Source organism: Hippocampus bargibanti, linkage group LG06 (assembly GCF_051943395.1).
Source record: "Hippocampus bargibanti isolate YZ-2025 linkage group LG06, ASM5194339v1, whole genome shotgun sequence".
Taxonomy (NCBI): domain Eukaryota; kingdom Metazoa; phylum Chordata; class Actinopteri; order Syngnathiformes; family Syngnathidae; genus Hippocampus; species Hippocampus bargibanti.
Window position 1 is genome coordinate 26,164,944 of NC_142739.1, and position 18,384 is coordinate 26,183,327.

At 41.4% G+C, this 18,384-nt stretch overlaps 1 protein-coding gene and 1 long non-coding RNA gene across 2 annotated transcripts in view; one reads left to right on the top strand and one right to left on the bottom strand.

The window, feature by feature from the left end:
• Window positions 1-14,020, bottom strand: part of itga10 (integrin, alpha 10) — a 28,602-nt gene extending 14,582 nt beyond the window's left edge. The window contains exons 1-7 of the mRNA XM_088999573.1: window positions 13,834-14,020; window positions 6,730-6,841; window positions 6,525-6,634; window positions 6,363-6,451; window positions 4,076-4,190; window positions 3,883-4,010; window positions 1,937-2,085 (exon numbers count right to left, since the gene is read on the bottom strand). Of these exons, the coding sequence (XP_088855699.1) occupies window positions 1,937-2,085; window positions 3,883-4,010; window positions 4,076-4,190; window positions 6,363-6,451; window positions 6,525-6,634; window positions 6,730-6,841; window positions 13,834-13,876 (746 nt within the window). The 5' untranslated portion in view covers window positions 13,877-14,020. The remainder of the gene's footprint in view (window positions 1-1,936; window positions 2,086-3,882; window positions 4,011-4,075; window positions 4,191-6,362; window positions 6,452-6,524; window positions 6,635-6,729; window positions 6,842-13,833) is intronic.
• The window catches only part of LOC148897025 (uncharacterized), a 60,686-nt gene that overhangs the window by 2,211 nt on the left and 40,091 nt on the right, over window positions 1-18,384 (top strand). Inside the window, exons 2-5 of the long non-coding RNA XR_016115427.1 lie at window positions 6,278-6,404; window positions 6,510-6,656; window positions 6,759-6,907; window positions 14,004-14,140. This is a non-coding gene — a long non-coding RNA (uncharacterized LOC148897025). The remainder of the gene's footprint in view (window positions 1-6,277; window positions 6,405-6,509; window positions 6,657-6,758; window positions 6,908-14,003; window positions 14,141-18,384) is intronic.

Genomic DNA, 18,384 nt, shown 5'->3' on the forward strand with positions numbered 1-18,384 from the left:
ACCGTTTGGTTGATTGTTCCCACAATCGCCCAAAAACAAGAATGTGTGTTATGGCCCACATTTACTGCACTTCAATCAATTAGTTTTTTTTTTAAAGTATTTGCTCAAAACATTGATCCACGTAATCCTGATTGTACTTGTCCTCATCAGGGTCACTAGTGTGTGTGATTTTGTGTATTGTGATACCTCAGTTTACGAACGCTTTAGCAACCGAACTTTTTGCCTTACGAACATTAAATTTGCGAGAATATAATCTTGGAATACGAACTAGTCTTTGGCAAACGAACCAAACCACACGCAGCGCCACAGTGGCTGGCGGACAAGTTTACCACACCCCCTTTGAGTGCAGATGTGGTTTGCTATCAAGTGGAGTACTTTTGCTTTTATGGGACCAAAAAAGACCCCACCACAGGCTAATGTTAAGCCAAAAAGGACACAAAAGAAAATTACGGTCGAGCTGAAGAAGGAGATCATCGAAAAACACAAACAAGGTGTGTGTTTGTGTGACTTAGCGTCCCAGTACCAGTACGCTAAATCGACAATTGCTACGTGTGGCTACGGGTGTTTCCGTGTTCTCTAAGCAAGTCTCAGGTAATAGAAGAAGTTGGAAAAACTTCTGTTGATTTGTATTAACGAAAAGCAGCTAGCAGGTGACAGTGTGAGTGAGGGTATTATCACCGAGAAAGCACGGCAACTTCACTCGGATATCATCAAGAGGCAACTACATCAACGACCATCACAAAGGTAAATAAAACGACTTTACTATACTGTACAGTTGATTTCTTTAATTACAATACAATAGCACATTTATTCTACATAAAATAAGGTATTTCGTGTAGGTTTAAGGCTTATTTAGTAGAAAATTATGTTTTGTGGGGACCTGGGAACTGCTTATTTTCATTTTTAGTGGTTTCTTATGGGAAATAAATGTTCGGCAGACGAACTTTTCGCCTTTCAAACACTTTCTGGGAAGCAATTCAGCTCGTGAGCTGCGGTACCACTGTATATGTATGTGTGTGTATATATATATATATATATATATATATATATATATATATATATATATATATATATATATATATATATATATATATATATATATATATATATATACACACAGTAAAGTCTCGTTACATCGATATCGGATATATCGATAGTCCCGGTTATATCGATACTATTTCTATGCACGCACGGAGAAAATTACATGCAAACAGGGTCGGATATATCGATAGTCCCGGTTATATCGATATTTTTTCGGACTCCCTTGAATATCGATATAACGAGACTTTACTGTGTATATATATATATATATATATATATATATATATATATATATATATATATATATATATATATATATATATATATATATATATATACACACACCTCTGTGTGCATACAGTTTTGTCCAGCATGGAATTTGATTTTGAATAGAGAGGGGGGTAATTTGAAACAATTTGTGGTTTAAGCCTATAGTGAGTTGTTTCTTTAGGCCTTGCTTCATGGCCCATTGGGCCTCACCCCCCTTTTTTGGCATATAATATTTTGGTTTGAGCATGATGGAGAATCTGGAGTAAATTAAAGAAGCCAGCATGTTGCAGATATATTGTCTGCGTGGACTGAATCGGATTTCATGAGATTGAGGCTTACCCTACGTCGTCTTTTTTAGAACTCATCTCCACGTTCAGCCTTTGTTGGGAATTTGGAAAATTCAATCAAAATGAAATACCGTACTGTACTGTATATCATAGCAATGAAACTCACCATATAAAATGCAGAAGATTATATGACGGTATGTGTTTTATTGTTGCACTGTTCCTATTTGTGATGACTGAATCATAATAATCGCTATTGTACTTGTACACATTACCCAAAGACCAAATGAAGAAAAAAATCCCAAAAGAGTCAAAAGTAGTCAACACAAGACGAGGCCTACCAGGCCATGTTGATAGCGTATGCGGTCCGCGTCTCTCGTCCTTCCTGGCGACTGATGTTCTTGGCGGCCTCCACCACCTCTTGCGTGGTCTGGTATTCTTTCAGCGACCATTCGTGGACTGCCACCTCACCATACTGCAGGATTCCCACCTGCGCGCATATGATTTTAGTATGTTTATAATGGGACTACCATGTCGGTTATAATCCTCAATCTTGAAACAAAGTCTTAGATTTTGTGGATTGAATAGTCACATCAGACCTCACGGCTAAACTGGATTTAGCTTGAAAATATAAATACAACAGTGCCTTGAGATACGAGCGACTTGACTTGTGAGTAACTCTTCTCCAGTGTCCTCAAACCATTTAATGCACCGCAGAGTTGAAGTCTCCAGTCAGAATAAGCAAAAACAAAGACAAAATACGCAAACAAGAACCTTGTGTATTTAAATCAACTAACTAGCTAAACTTTTCGGTCCGCTAGCTTAATGCTCGTGCTAAAAAGCAGTGATCTTTGGGTACTTTGGCCCTCCAAGTAATCCCCTATAAGACAGAGAAAGATAGACAGTCGTACGATGTAGAGCGGCATCATAACTACAGTAAAGTCTCGTTATATCGATATCGGATATATCGATAGTCCCGGTTATATCGATACTATTTCTATGCACGCACGGAGAAAATTACATGCAAACAGGGTCGGATATATCGATAGTCCCGGTTATATCGATATTTTTTCGGACTCCCTTGAATATCGATATAACGAGACTTTGCTGTATTTTCACAGTCATATATTCTTTAGCCTCTGCATAGAACAACTAATATTAGTGCCGTGGAGTTAAGCTGTCTGTCTTAAACTTAGCCAGTGACTGTAAAGTGACCTTGAGAGTTTTGAAAGGCGCATATAAATTAAATGTTATTATCATTATTATTAAACTGCCCCTAAATGGCATAAGAGAAAGCGTAATAACGTTTTAGCCGCTCAATTGATGCGCTCATTTCTCCTCACATTACATTTTTTTTTTTATTGTTGTTATTGAGAGAAAGTTTCAAGCCATTTCCATTCTATGCATTTTTCATTCATTTATTCATTGCAATGACAAAGATAATCGATCGAGCGTTCACAAAACCAATTCATGTTGTCCCTAGAGGCACCACTGCAGTTGTCATAGACAAAATATACGCAAGTACGTAGTCACAAAGAAAGCAAAACCACAACCAGCCCCCCCACCAAAACCAAACAGCGAGTTGTTGGAATTTTGGACTCCAATGGGAAACCAGAGGAATTTCCTTGTCACCCCACATTGCCTGTTTCTCTTTCACCGACCAGCCCCCCCCGCCCCCTACAACAAGCCTCCATCCACCCCCACACCCCGCCCCCCGTGCGCCAAATTGGCCTCCAAATGCCCCCTGAGGTCACAGCAGCAATCCACATTGACTAAATTGCTTCTTTTTACGTGCGAATGCTTTGGCTCAATTACTTTGTCAAACAGTTTCCTGGACTCAGAGGTTTAAAACAACCTCAAGTGCTCCAAACAAAACTGTCCAACAAATAATCTTTTCCTGTGAAAATGATTCAAAATGCTATTAAATCAATTCCATCCCGTCGTCCCCCCCCCCCATTTTTTTAACGTTAGCATGTCAATGCCTTTTCCCATTCATGTTAGCTTGAAGCTAACATGCCTTTCTTGAAGCAACGTATGGTGTGCTTGTTTGCGATACACATTGCTGCATTCTTTTTCCTTAATATTTGTTTTGAGAGCAAATTCTAAGTGGGCATTTCATTCCGCAGCTTTGGGGGGGTTTCACTCCTATAATTGCTTAAATAATTTGTAAGGCACCACAAGAGTTAGGTTTCCAGACCAATACCTATAAGTCTTCCGATAAGTGACAAATTGAGCAAATATCATCACCGCTGAGCACGTTGCATTCAATTTTGAAAGTTACTCTTACCTGCATTTGTTCTGGGCTGATGTGAAACTTGCTGAGGATATTGCTGAGGAAACTCTGCACCTCATACCAAGGGTAGATGCTGTTGGAGCCATCCAATACGATCACAATGTCCATATACGTTGTGCACCCTGGAACACACACACTTGCTTTGGTCTCAGCCGCGTCCTTCCGAAATGTGTGTATGCGTGATTACGTTGTGCCGTCGGAGCGATAATCTCTCTCGGTTGGAGGTCGTCGTTGACAGAGGCGCAGATACCGGTGCTGAACATTGACGTGCCGCACTCCTGAGACCACAGAGGTGCACATGCCTGGTGGGAAAAAAATTGCTTGATATGAACAATGAAAGAAATTCCACTTTTTTTGTCATAAAAATGCAACACATTTTCTTAGACTCAAGTGGCGGAACGGATTAGTAGCATTTCCATTCATTTCAGTTGGCAAATATGATTTGGTATTTGATTTCTTTGGAACTAGGAGCACAGGTCAGGAAACAACTGATACTGTCATCTCAAAGCACCATCGCGCATTTACTACTGCCGGTATATTGATGAAAAGGACGTTTCTTTAGGCGTCATTTATACTTCTTTGAAGGTGTCGCTCCTCATCCGAAAAGCTTCGTCAGCAAACTAAAATTGTGCTGGTAGCTCTGGCCCTATATATACAGTATATCCCTAATGGACAGAAGTGCCAGTGCCAGCCTCTGCTTTGATAGGTCACCGCACTAAGGTTGGGGGGAGCAGTGGACTACTCCCTGAAGCTTATCTTATTACTTCTTTTGTCCTGTCTGATTATGTTCAATGACTAGTATGATTGCCCCAGTCGCCCTGGTATAAAAAAAAATAGCCTCTTTTACTCCCCTATCACACCATCTATTTTCTTTCGCTAAGATTTTTACCTCACTGTCGTCAAATGAGAGGTTGCTAGCATATGTACTGCAGATTGAGGCCCACGAGCATCGTCCGGTATATTCTGTACACAGCATATTCTAAGTTGCACTATAGAGCGAGTTATCGGTCTGGAGGACCTTTGCACTAAGGATGGTTATTTGCTTACGATCAGAAGGGTCACACAGGCGTATTGTATTTCTCTAAATTGACTAAATAAGGGCAAGCAGTGAGCAAAAATAGTCAACAGCGGGAATCAGGCATGGAAAATCACAATAGTGCGGTTTGCGGGGATAGAACATAGCGGTGGATGCAGATGTAACGGCGGGGAGGGGGGTTGTTGTCATCTTGGCAGCGGCAGAACACCAGGCCAGTCAGGCCATTTGGGTCTCATTGAGTTGAGAGTGAAAGAGAGACAAAAAGTCCAAAACTGAGTCGTCCAAATTGCAGAAAGACAAACATCCTGTCTTATGTTTTCTCCTGTTATGACAGAAAGCCATTCGGGTTGATGATTAGGAAAAAAAAAAGTGTCAAAGTAAGAAGAAACTCAGCAGAGGTAGCATTGGTTTTTTGCAGGTCTTTCATTCACAAAACAATAGCCAGAGTCACATTCCTAGCCCGTTATAGACTTGACCGCCGGCCTCAAGAAAAACATACGTTCAAATAGGTCCGCCGCCGGCCAATTTTTCATGGCCTATAAACGAGCGAGATCCAACACCAGCCGCAAGAAGTTGGCGGATGTGCAAAGACACACTGGCTTAAAACGGAACGCTCAAAACGCCAACCTGGCAGGAAGGGAGGAGGGGGCTGAAGCGGATTTACGTGGGACAGGAGAGGACTCTTTTTGTCAATGGATATGCTAAAGTTTCGTGTTTGATTTCAACATTTAGCTTGTTGCAGATGTGCACATTTTACCATGACGACCCCGATCCACTGGTGAAAAGGACACTTTGATCCTCTCCTTTTTCATCTACAAGTGCTTCATACAACAAAGAGGTTGTAGACCAGGGGTGTCAAAGTCATTTTTTGCCGCGGGCCACATTGTAGTTATGGTTTCCTCTCGAGGGCCGTTATGAATTTGGGGAACCCATTAGAATGTTTAAATCCCTTCAAATATTACATATAGAGCACACAGCAAATTAATGAATAACTCGTTTTCAAATCTGAAGTCAAGAATAATGACTTTTATTGTGGTTGACATCCAAAAATATGAAATTTTGGCTCAGATTTTAGCAATCATCATGGAATTTAACAAGTTTGATTTGCTTTCGCTGGGCCGAAAAAAAATGATGTGGCGGGCCGGATTTGGCCCGCGGGCCTTGATTTTGACACCTGTGGTGTAGACCGTTCTTGGGATTGAGTGACTGTGTTTTTTGTGTTTTGTCCCATTATTTGTTATTTAGATTTTTTTGTTGTTAATTGAGTTGAAGATGGCGGCGCGAGAGGGGCTGCCTTTACAGCAGTTTCTGTATTTTGTTTTTCTACCTCTTCCTTTCCTCTTCCTTCCATAGCTTTGCTGCTGAGCAATGTAAATTTCTCCACTGCGAGACTAATAAAGGCTAAATCCAATCCAAAAGCAGTACCCGAGACACATACCAAAAGTCCATCGGGCGAGTCCGGCGTAAGAGTCATCCCCAGGTGAGAGTTCTTCAGGTTTTTGGAGATGTTTTGGAAGGCCACCTCGCCTGAGACGGATGCAAACAACAATTCAGGCTAACAAATCTCCTTTTTTGGTCAATGAAGGTCGTTGATGCTTACCTAAATTCAACTTGCTGCAGTTGGATTGGCTCTCCTCTCCCACACCGCATTTGTACACATCTCCCTTCCTGTTGTTTTGTCGCCCGTCCCACGGTGCGCCCACCAGCATCCTGCAAGGCCACCATGCGAAATGTCAGTCAACAGAATAAAAATACAAAATAAAAAAAAAAAGCAACATGTTGCGATACCACATGCAGGTGCTCACGATTTCTCTCCTGTCGTTTCATGCTGCAGCACGGAGAAGCCGAAGAGGGCGTCTTCCGGACCGCTGAATATCCGCGGGTGTGTCACGTCAATGTTGAAGCACTGACACAAGCCTAGGGGAATTGATCAGGGCTGATAAGAGTATGCATAACATCAATCAAGACGACTACTTTCCATAGGTGGGTAAAAAGTAGAAATAGTGACTGGTCATGAGTCGTTTTAATGCATCCTTTTTAAATAATTTATTTTATTGTAATATTTTATTTAACTGGTGTTTGTTTTTTTTTTCAAAGTTGAAACTGTCTCACTGTCGTCTGCCTCTCTTTAATGTTTAAATCACCTCCCCTCGCTGCTGCGTTCTTGACCAATCACGTGGCTTTAACCGAAGACTGGGGGCGGGGAATAGAGGACAAAAAAAGTTTGTAGCCATTTTCTTTTTGGAGAACGGCTTCACTCTCTCTTTATCTATAAACTCCACCCCCCTCACTGCTTCGTTCCTGACCAATCACGTGACTTTAACCGAAGACTGGGGGCGGGGAATAGAGGACAAAAACAGTCGGCTGCCATTTTGTTGTTAGAAGAACGATCTCGTTCGCGAACGACACATCACTCATTGAGGTGTGTTCCCGGAAAAAGTTTGTATACCAAGGTAAAATTTTCATCAATGTAATGTTCGTAAACCGAAAAGTTCGTAAGCCAAGGGGTTCTTAAACCGAGGTGTCACTGTATTTTCTTCATCCACTATTTTCTTTTCATACATAAACACACACCACAACTGACTTAGAGGGTTTTGTATGTACCTATGCTAAAGCCAAACGCTAGAACGCTTGTAGAAAACGCAAGGTGCGTTCTGCTTGAATGCGTCCTAATAGCACCAAAATGGGCTTCTTTAAGTTCCAAGACGAAAAACAAGGTGGACTTTGAAGCCATGAGTTCGCAACTCGAGTGTAGTATATTATTTTCTGTCTCGGTTATGTGGAGCGCGGGTTTGGCAGGTAGCGAAAGGGGAGAAGTAGGAGGAAGCGAGTGAAAAAGGATGGCGAAACACGGTGAGCGGTACTGGCCTCGGAGGGCATAAAAGGTGGAGTTTACGTTGGTGGTGAGGAAGGAAAAACCAAGGGTGTGTTGCTGAAAAGTATAGTGAGCGCCCTGTTGAGAAGAGCACAAGTCTGCCCTTCATTCGAGACGGACAGTAGCAAAATTCTTGTCCGACAAGCTCGCTCGCTTGTGAATACAACAAACTTTCAGCGAGTAAAACTTACTAAAACTACGCTTAGCATGTGATCTCCATTTTCCTGACCAAATTGGTCATGGAAGAGAGATTTATTTTTATTTTATTTTCTTTCATTTTGTTTTTCTTTTTGTTTCATTTTGTTTTTTTTAGTTTTATTTTATTTTATTTTATCAGTGAGGCCTTCTTCAATTATTAGTTTCAAATCATAATATCAGTAATTTATTTTATTTATAATAATAATAATAATAATAATAATAATAATAATAATAATATAATACATATAATAATATATAATACTACTACTACTACTATTACTACTAATAATACTACTGCTACTGCTACTACTACTACTACTACTACTACTACTAATAATAATGCATTTCATTCACAAGCGCCTTTCAAAACTCTCAAGGACACTTTACAGTCACAGTATTTTTTTTTCTGTGGGTGAGCAGCGGCAGCAACACACGCCAGCATTCACTCAACCCGGAAGTAACATAAAGTAAAAAAAAACTAAATAACAAATAATATGACAACACAAAGACACAGAGAGTCATTCAATCTTAAGCACTTTCTGCATCCTCTTTGTTGTATGAAGCAGTTCTAGATGAAAAAAGAAGTGGATCAAAATGTCCTTTTCACCAGTGGATCGGGAATGTCATGGTGAAATGTGCACGTCTTTCTCCGAGCAAATGTTGAAAGCAAACACGAAGTAGTAGCATCCATTGACGACAACAGACTGTCTCACATCTCCTGCTCCACCTAAATCTGCTTCAATTCCATGCTGCGAGAGTTCCACATAGTATGGCAGACTCTTGATGGCACACGGTGTGGGGCGGCCATATTTTGCCAGCAGAGCTTCATATGCTCGCCGAAGTCTCTCCTGACATCACCCGAGATTCTGGTTTCACAAGCAATTTTTTTTTTTTCCTCCATATTTTCCGTCGCTGCCTGCCTTTCCAGCAGCTCCAGTATTTTGGTTTGCTACTTCTTTCCTTCCTTTCCTACATCCGGGTAGAGTGAACGCTGGCGCGAATGGCTGGCGCGAATGGCTTCCGCTGCTCACCCGCACAAAAAGAAAAGTTCTTATCCCGTGACTGTAGTGTCCTTGAAAGTTTTGAAAGGCGCTTAAAAATTAAATGTACAGTAAAGTCTCGTTATATCGATATCGGATATATCGATAGTCCCGGTTATATCGATACTATTTCTATGCACGCACGGAGAAAATTACATGCAAACAGGGTCGGAGGATATATCGATAGTCCCGGTTATATCGATATTTTTTCGGACTCCCTTGAATATCGATATAACGAGACTTTACTGTATTTATTATTATTATTATTATTATTATTATTATTATTATACATTCCATCAAGCCATTAACGACCATCACAAAGTAAATAAAAGGACTTTATTGTACAGTACAATTTATTTCTTTAATCATAATACTATAGCACATTTATTATACATAAAATAAGGTATATTTTGTGTAGTTTTAAGGCTTAGAAAACTACAAAGTAGAAAATTATGTTTTATGGGCACCTGGGACCGGATTATTCTCATTTTAATGGTTTCCTATGGGAAATTATTTTTTGGGATCCACACTTTTCGCCTTACACACTCTCTCTGGGACCCAATTAAGTTCGTAAGCCAAGGTATCACTGTATTATCAAATATCAGATCAACTCCAACGCATTGGACATGTTTGCGAACATCCAAATCGATTCATATCAAGCGCAACTTTTCACACACGCACACAATGACTCGCTTTGCCAGAGCGCCCGTCGCCGAGCGTGCGGTCGCAAATAACCCGGACGCGTTTTGACTTGATAAATGTTTGCAGCCAGTCGCTATGGCGACGGGTGGTCAGACAGACTGCGGTACAATGTCGAATATAAACGCAAATTAAAGCATGTGGTGTTGTTCTTTAGGGCGGTGGGGGGGGGTGTCAGGGGGGTCTTGTGGTATTGAGTGAGGCGATGGACAAAAAGAGGCCCCCCTTTATGGTTTGGAAGAGGAGGATCAAGGGGGATAACATGGAATCTTATTGTGGAGAATTGGGTGTGGATGTAACCACAAGAAGAAAAAAAAAGGCGAAGGGAATAACCTGTTCAAAAATAAACCCAAAGCTCATAAAGAAGAAGATTCCACGCTGGTGTTCTCAGTGGAAGAAGCAAATGCTTCGGAACATCTGTGTAGAATCAAGTAGGATGCCTGCCCCCCCCCCCATCCAAGTCACTTGAGGTTTGGCCGAGCGCGAGAAGCCGCGCTGGCTTTGTCAAACGCTGGCCGGCGAGTGCAGAGAAACGCGGTTGGCAATTAAAAATAAAAATAAAAAATTATATCATCGCTCAAGGCCGACTTCATCATCGTTGTTACGTACGTATGCGCTACGGTCAGACATGTCGTGTATTTAAAAAAAAACACAAGTAGCGGACGCTCAGCAGATACTTGGTTCAGTGAAATCAGGCTTACATGTTTTCTTTTTGACTTGTTCTATTATAATAATAATAATAATAATAATAATAATAATATGAATAATATGAATATGAATACATTTCATTTATAAGCGCCTTTCAAAACTCTCAAGGACACTATAGTTTCCCTTTCCTCTTGCCTTCATAACTTTGCTGCTGTGAATTAATAGAATAGAATAGAATCGAATAGAAGAGAATGCTGTCATATTACAGTGAGACCTCAACTTACGAACTTAATTGGTTCCCAGACAGAGTGTGTAAGGCGAAAAGTGTGTATCTCAAAAAACAAATTCCCATAGGAAACCATTAAAATAAGAATAATCCGTTCCCGGGTTTCCATAAAATCTACTTTTCAACTAAATAAGCCTTAAAACTACACACAACATACCTTATTCTATGTATAATAAATGTGCTATTGTATTGTAATGAAATAAATACACTGAATTGTATCATAAAGTCACTTTATTAACATTTGTGATGGTCATTTATGGGTTGATGGAATGGCGTTGGAGGTTGAAGCTCTAAGAGAATTGCTGTTTGGAAAGAGAGGGGCATTACATGAGGACTGTAGAAATAAACTGTGTTGTAAAATAAAGTTTTATTTACCTTTTTTTTCATAAATTTGACGTTTGTAAGACAAAAACTTTGTAAGTTGAGGTGTTTGTAAGTTGAGGTCTCACTGTATAATATCATATAATATATAAGATTTAAGATATAATATAATATCTTCTTTCGGCTTTTCCCTTCAAGGGGTCGCCACAGCTATAATATAATATAATATAATATAATATAATCATAGGCACTTTTTTAGAAAAAGAATCAGAATCAGAATACCTTTATTCGTCCCGCAATGGGGAAATTTGCAGTCCACAGCAGCAATTGAAGAGGGATGGGGTTGGGGTGGGAGTGAAAGGATAGAAAACAAGATATTCTAAGCATAACAAAATAAAAATGTCAACTGTATACTGTGCAAATGTAGATGTGCAAAAACCGTTCTATAAACAAGACTGTACATAGTGCAGAATCAAGAAATGCATTTAGATATATAAGCAGATGATTTATTTTGATTGAGCACAAAACGTATTGACTCGCGATTAGATCATTTCAAAAAAATGTTTCCTGTTGGCAGGCGACAACTACGATTTGGACAATATGAACCAATATTGACTTGTTGGAACTGCTTTGTTTCTTTTAACAGAATGTGAAAGCCAAACATGGCAATTTAGATAATAAAATTATTGTTTTTTTTTTGTGTGCATTCGCACCTTTCATAAAACAATGAATCCTTGCAAAATGGCACCTGCCTCTTTCCCACCCATCTCTCGATGTATTTTTAATTTCAACCCCCCCCCCCCCAGTAAGGTACTGGATTCCTTTATTGAAATCCGGCCGCGTTTCCCGCCCGGCAACAGATTGTCTCTCCATTATCTTGATCGTTTTATTCTCATTCGTCACCCTCTCGTGGGGGAACGGCGAAGGAAAGAAGGAGGCCTGCGTGCGTGGGAATGAAAGTCGGCTTGATTAAAACGTGTCGAATTTATGAATGTCCGCACACACACACACAAACACACACACACACATACGCGAACAGAGAAAACAGGTTGCCTGCTGCAAGCATCATGAAAGCTCTGTTGAAAGCATTAACATGACACGCATGCTCGCTCACCTACATTCCGCCGTATGACACACACACACACACACACACACACACGCACACATACTTCAAAATTAGCATTACACAAGAAAGAAAAATAACTAATCTTGCTCTGATTTTATGGGGGGTTGCCAGGTTGTTTGAAATACCCCCCTTCCTTCACAGTTTCCCAGGGAAAAAAAACTTTTTTTAAACATCTAGCGTCCAGACAGGTAGCATGCCTTGCACAATATAATTTCCTTTTGGGAGGTCGGGGGGGGGGTGCGAGCTTTTCTGACTGATGTGTTATCAGCCGCATGGTTTTTCTAGACAACAATGGCACGTTTCTTTGCGCACCCCAGTTGGGGTGCAGATGTGCGTGTGTATGTGTGTATTTGCGTGTTTTTGTGTGTGCGTGTGTTCGTGTGTATTCATGTGTGTGTGTATTTGTGTGTGTATATGTATGAATGAATGTCTGTATGTATATATGTATGTATGTATGTGTATTTGTGTGTGTGTGTTTGTGTATTTGTGTTTGTTTTTGTGTGTGCGTGTATTTGTGTGTATTAATGTGTGTACATTTATGTACGTGTGTATTTGTGTCTTTGTGTGTATTTGTATGTGTTTTGTGTATTTGTGTGTGTGTGCGCGTGTTTGTGTGTATGTGTGTGTTTGCGTATTTGTGTGGGTTTGTGTGCGTGTGTATTTGTGCAGTTATGTGTGTGATTGTGTTTGTGTGTATTTTTGTGTTTTTGTGTGTGTGCGTGTTTGTTGTGTATATGTGTTTGTGTGTATTCATGTGTGTACTTTGGATGTTTGTGTGCATTTGTGTGTGTTTTTGTGCATAATTGTGTGTGTCTGTTTATGTGTGTGTTTGTGTATTTGTGCATATTTTAGTGTGTTTGTGTATATTTTACAGACAGAGAGAGAGTGAAGCCATTCCCCAATAAAGACAATGGCTTCTGACATTTTTTTTGTCCTCCATTCCCCGCCCCCAGTCTTCGGTTAAAGCCACGTGATTGGTCAAGAACCCAGCAGTGAGGGGAGGTGTTTTAAACATTAAAGAGACAGGCAGACGACAGAGAGACAAAATGGACAGACAACAGTGAAATTTGGACTCGTTTCAACTTTGATAGTTCAAAGCAGAGTGTAGACTGCAAGGTTAAACTATCCCACCAATCAGGCTCCACAAATAACCCGCACAAGCCATCTGTACACTTGATGCAAAAAGCTATCAACCCAGCTCAACAGAACACAATTGATGAGGAACTAGGTAAAATTATCGCAGAGAAAGCACCTACAAGGGATCATTCCTCAAGATGGTGAAAGAAGAAGGCTACGTTCCTCGTCAAATGTTTCATGCTGATGAAACCGGCCACTCCATTCCATCAAGCCATCAACGACCATCACAAAGGTAAATAAAACGACGTTTATTATACTTTACAGTTTATTTATTTAATTATAATACCATAACACGGATATTATACATAAAATATGGTATATTTTGTGTAGTTTTAAGGCTTAGAAAATTAGAAAGTAGAAAATTATGTATGTATGGGAACGGATTATTCTCATTTTAATGGTTTCCTATGGGAAATTATTTTTTGGGATACACACTTTTCGCCTTAACACACTCTGTCTGGGAACCAATTAAGTTCGTAAGCCAAGGTATCGCTGTATTTCAATGTATACACACTCCAGCGGTCGGGGCAAGAAATTATTCAAATAGAAGCAGGATTTAAAAATGCAAAGGCTTATTACCTTTTAGAAGGAAGATGCACAGCAGGCATGTACGCAGCTCCATTCAGAACAATCACAAAGTCTCTCACGGCGTTTGTTTCAAGATGCTTCAAATTTCCTCCCCCTCGGTTGATTGGGGGCGGCGAGACCCCGAGACCCAAACTAAAGCCTTTCCTGTGTCCTCTCCTCAGTGCAGAAAGACTTGAATTCCAGTGAGAATACGCTTCAGTGGCATCTCGCTCGGGATTTGCTCACAGTTGATGGAGGCGATGTTGGTCCCCCTTCAGCGGTGATGATGATCCATCGCAAAAGCTCCCAAAAGTGTCAGGTGACCACACACATCCCCCCCCCCGACCCCCGACCCCCCTCACCCTCCTACCTGTAGCGCCTCTCAAGCCACAAAGTGTCAACCTCAACCTCCCCGATGGACTCGTGGGAAGCACAGGCGAACAAAGTCTTGGAACGGTGGAGAGCAGCGTGCCTGCCGTTGGGAGCTTGTCACTTTTCGAGGGGGGGCAATGAAAGGGGGCATTGAACCCGTGGCTGGCCTCGCATCCAACAAGCGCACCCGTTCAATGCGCGCAGTGCCGGTTCAGGATGGACAACCTCAAACCAACGTCTGTGCGTCTCTCTCACTCTGTCGCTCTCTCTGTCTCTCACTCTCTCTCTCTCTCTCTCTCTCTTCTCTCTCTCTCTCTCGCCCCCCCCTCTCTCTCTACCTCTCTCACCATCTCTCACTCTTGCTCTCTCTGTCTCTCTCTCACTCTCTCTTGCCGTCTTTCTCTCTCTCGCTCTCTCTGTCTGTCTCGGCCTCTTTCTGTCTCACTCTCTCTCACGCTCTCGTCCTTTCTCTCTCTTGCCATCTCTCTTTCTTGCCCTCTCTCTCTTACACCCTTGCTCTTGGTCTTTCTTTCTCTCTCTCTGTCTCTCTCTCTCTCACACACACACATACCCCATCACCCTGCCTCTCCCCCTCTCTTTCTGTCTCTAGCCCCCTGTCTCTATCTGTCTCACCCCCCCCCCCCTCTCTCTCTCTCTCTCTCTCTCTCTCTCTCTCTCTCTCTCTCTCTCTCTCTCTCTTGTCTTCTCTCTCTTTCCATCTCTGTCTTACCATCTCTGTCTTACCCTCTCGGCCTCTCTCTGTCTCTCTCATATTCTCTCTCTTGCTATCTCTCTCTCTCTCTCTCTCTCTCTCTCTCTCACCCTCTCTCTCTAACTCTCATTCTCTTTCTCACCCCCCGCTCTCTCTCATCTTCTCTCTCTCACCCGCTCTCTCTCACCCGCTCTCTCTTGCCATCTCTCTCTCTCTCTCTCTCTCTCTCTCTCTCTCTCTCTCTCTCTCTCTCATATTCTCTCTCTTGCCATCTCTCTCTCTGTCTCTTGCCCCCTTTCTCTCTCTCTCTCTCTCTCTCTCTCTCTCTCTCACCCTCTCTCTAACTCTCTCTCTCATTCTCTTTCTCGCCCCCCCCTCTCTCATATTCTCTCTCTTGCCATCTCTCTCTCTGTGTCTTGCCCCCTCTCTCTCTCTCTCTCTCTCTCTCTCTCTCTCTCACCCTCTCTCTACCTCTCTCTCTCATTCTCTTTCTCGCCCCCCCTCTCTCATATTCTCTCTCTTGCCATCTCTCTCTCTGTCTCTTGACCCCTCTCTCTCTCTCTCTCACCCTCTCTCTAACTCTCTCTCATTCTCTTTCTCGCCCCCTCTCTCTCATATTCTCTCTCTCTCTCTCTCTCTCTCTCTCTCTCTCTCTCTCTCTCTCTCTCTCTCTCTCCACTCTCTCTCTAACTCTCATTCTCTTTCTCACCCCCCGCTCTCTCTCATCTTCTCTCTCTCACCCGCTCTCTCTCACCCGCTCTCTCTTGCCATCTCTCTCTCTCTCTCTCTCTCTCTCTCTCTCTCTCTCTCTCTCTCATATTCTCTCTCTTGCCATCTCTCTCTCTGTCTCTTGCCCCCTTTCTCTCTCTCTCTCTCTCTCTCTCTCTCTCTCTCACCCTCTCTCTAACTCTCTCTCTCATTCTCTTTCTCGCCCCCCCCTCTCTCATATTCTCTCTCTTGCCATCTCTCTCTCTGTGTCTTGCCCCCTCTCTCTCTCTCTCTCTCTCTCTCTCTCTCTCTCTCTCTCACCCTCTCTCTACCTCTCTCTCTCATTCTCTTTCTCGCCCCCCCTCTCTCATATTCTCTCTCTTGCCATCTCTCTCTCTGTCTCTTGACCCCTCTCTCTCTCTCTCTCACCCTCTCTCTAACTCTCTCTCATTCTCTTTCTCGCCCCCTCTCTCTCATATTCTCTCTCTCTCTCTCTCTCTCTCTCTCTCTCTCTCTCTCTCTCTCTCTCTCTCTCTCTCTCTCATTCTCTTTCTCGCCCCCCCTCTCTCTTTCTCATCTTCTCTCTCTTGCCCTCTCTTCCTCCCCCGTCTCTCTCACCCTCTCTCTCTCTACCTGTCTCTCTTGCCCTCTCTCTCGCTCTCTCTCATCCTCTCTCTTGCCATCTCTTCCTCACCCTCTCTGTCTCTTGCCCCCTCTCTCTCTCTCGGCCTTTCTCTCTTTCTGTCACCCTCTCTATCGCTCTCTCCCTATCTTTATCACCCTTTCTCTCTTTCTCTCTTTCTCTCTCGCCTGTTCTGTCATTCTCACCCTCCCACTCTCTCCCCCCTCTCTCTGTCTCTCACCATCTCATTGTTGCCCGCTCTCTCTTTCTCACCCTTTCTCTCTTTCTCGCCCTCTCTCTCTTGCCCCCATCCCTCTCTCTCACCCACCCTCTTTCTCACACTCTCTCTCCCTCCCGTCTCCCTCTTTCACTGTCCTCTCATTCCCTCTCCTCCTTCAACTTCCATTCGTCACTTGTGGCTTGCTTAAATATAGGTGTTAAAAACAGTTTGGAGTTTTTTTTCCCCTGGGAAACTGTAAAAGAAGAGGGATATTTGAGAAAAAAAACTGGCAACCCCAAAAAATTCGGACCGGATTTTTTTTTTCTTTCTTGTGTGATGTTAATTTTAGTGTGTGTGTGTGTGTGTGTGTGTGTGTGTGTGTGTGTGTGTGTGTGTGTGTGTGTGTGTGTGTGTGTGCGTGTGTGCGTGTGTGTGTGTGTGTGTGTGTGTGCGTGCGTGCGTGCGTGCGTGCGTGTGTGTGCATGCGTACGCGTGCGTGCGTACGCGTGCGTGTGTAATCCATCTCGACCGCCCGTGTCTAAATCAGTTGAAATCAGTTTAAAAACTAACGCATGACAATTCCGCCACCTGCAGCATCTACAAGGTATTGCGTTTGAAATGCGCCTAACGCGGTGCACAGTTGTGTTCCCACGTAGATCCAGATTTTGCCCTAACACTCCTACAAAGCATTTGAAAGCAACTGATTGAAACGTCGACTTTAAGCTTTGCGTCGCACAAGATTTAACATTTCATGGAGATGCTCCCCCCTCCCGTACTAAACAACAAAAGGGTGACAAAAAAACAAACAATCAATTTTTGAGATGTGCAAAACTGAGTTCATCCAGTCATCTTGCTGCTTACCCACAGAAAAACTTATCCTGTGACTGTAAAGTGACCTTGAGAGTTTTGAAAGGCGCTTATAAATGAAATTTATTATTATTTATTTTTATTATTATTATTATTATTATTATTATTATTATTATTATTATTATTATTATTATTATTGTTATTATTTGTATAAGTATTATTGTTTGTATCAGTATTATTATTATTTTTTATTATTATTATTGGTAGTAGTAGTAATATTATTATTATTAGTAGTAGTAGTATTCTTATTTTTATTCTTAATCTTCTGATGCTTCTTTTTCGTCTTATTCTTCTTATAACGTAACCATGGTGGTGCTGTGTCGTAAAGGGACAATTCACGTTTTGTCCACTTGGGGGTGCTACATGTTTTCCAAACCTGTCTTTCCTTTGAAGCTGGGAGGCGCCGTTACTAGTTCACTAGAAATTTCATATAAATATTCCAAAAAGGTTAATCCAATCCAAAATGAATATAAAAAAAATGAAAACATGTTTTTCAAACGATTTTTTTTTACATGCGTCTTAACGATGCTAACGATGAAATAATTATTGAACCTCATTCAAGTTTATCATGAATATGAAAACAAATAATCCTCCACATAAACACACCTTGCATACATTTATGTAGGACTTATATGCATGCATGAAGTTTAAAAAAACAACAAATGGAATGCCTGTGGGATTCTTTTTTGAGAAAAGCAAAAGTAAATCAATGTCCAACCTGCGTTTCTGTGAAAAAAAAAACATTTAAAATATCTATTTTCTTCTGCGTTTCTGTGAAAAAATAGGTAAAAAAATTTGGAAAAATATTTTTTTCTGTAAAAATGCGTAAAGTTTTTAAAAATCAACAAATGGGATGCCAAGTGGCCACAAGGAGTTGGCACGTCTGGGATTTTTTTGGGTTGAAAAAACATAAGTAAATCAACGTCCAACCTGCATTCCTGTAAAAATAAATCTGTAAAAAATATATGTAAATAATATAATATAATATAAAATAATATATATCTAAACTATTTTTCTGTAAAAAAAAAAAAAAAATATATATATATATATATATATATATAT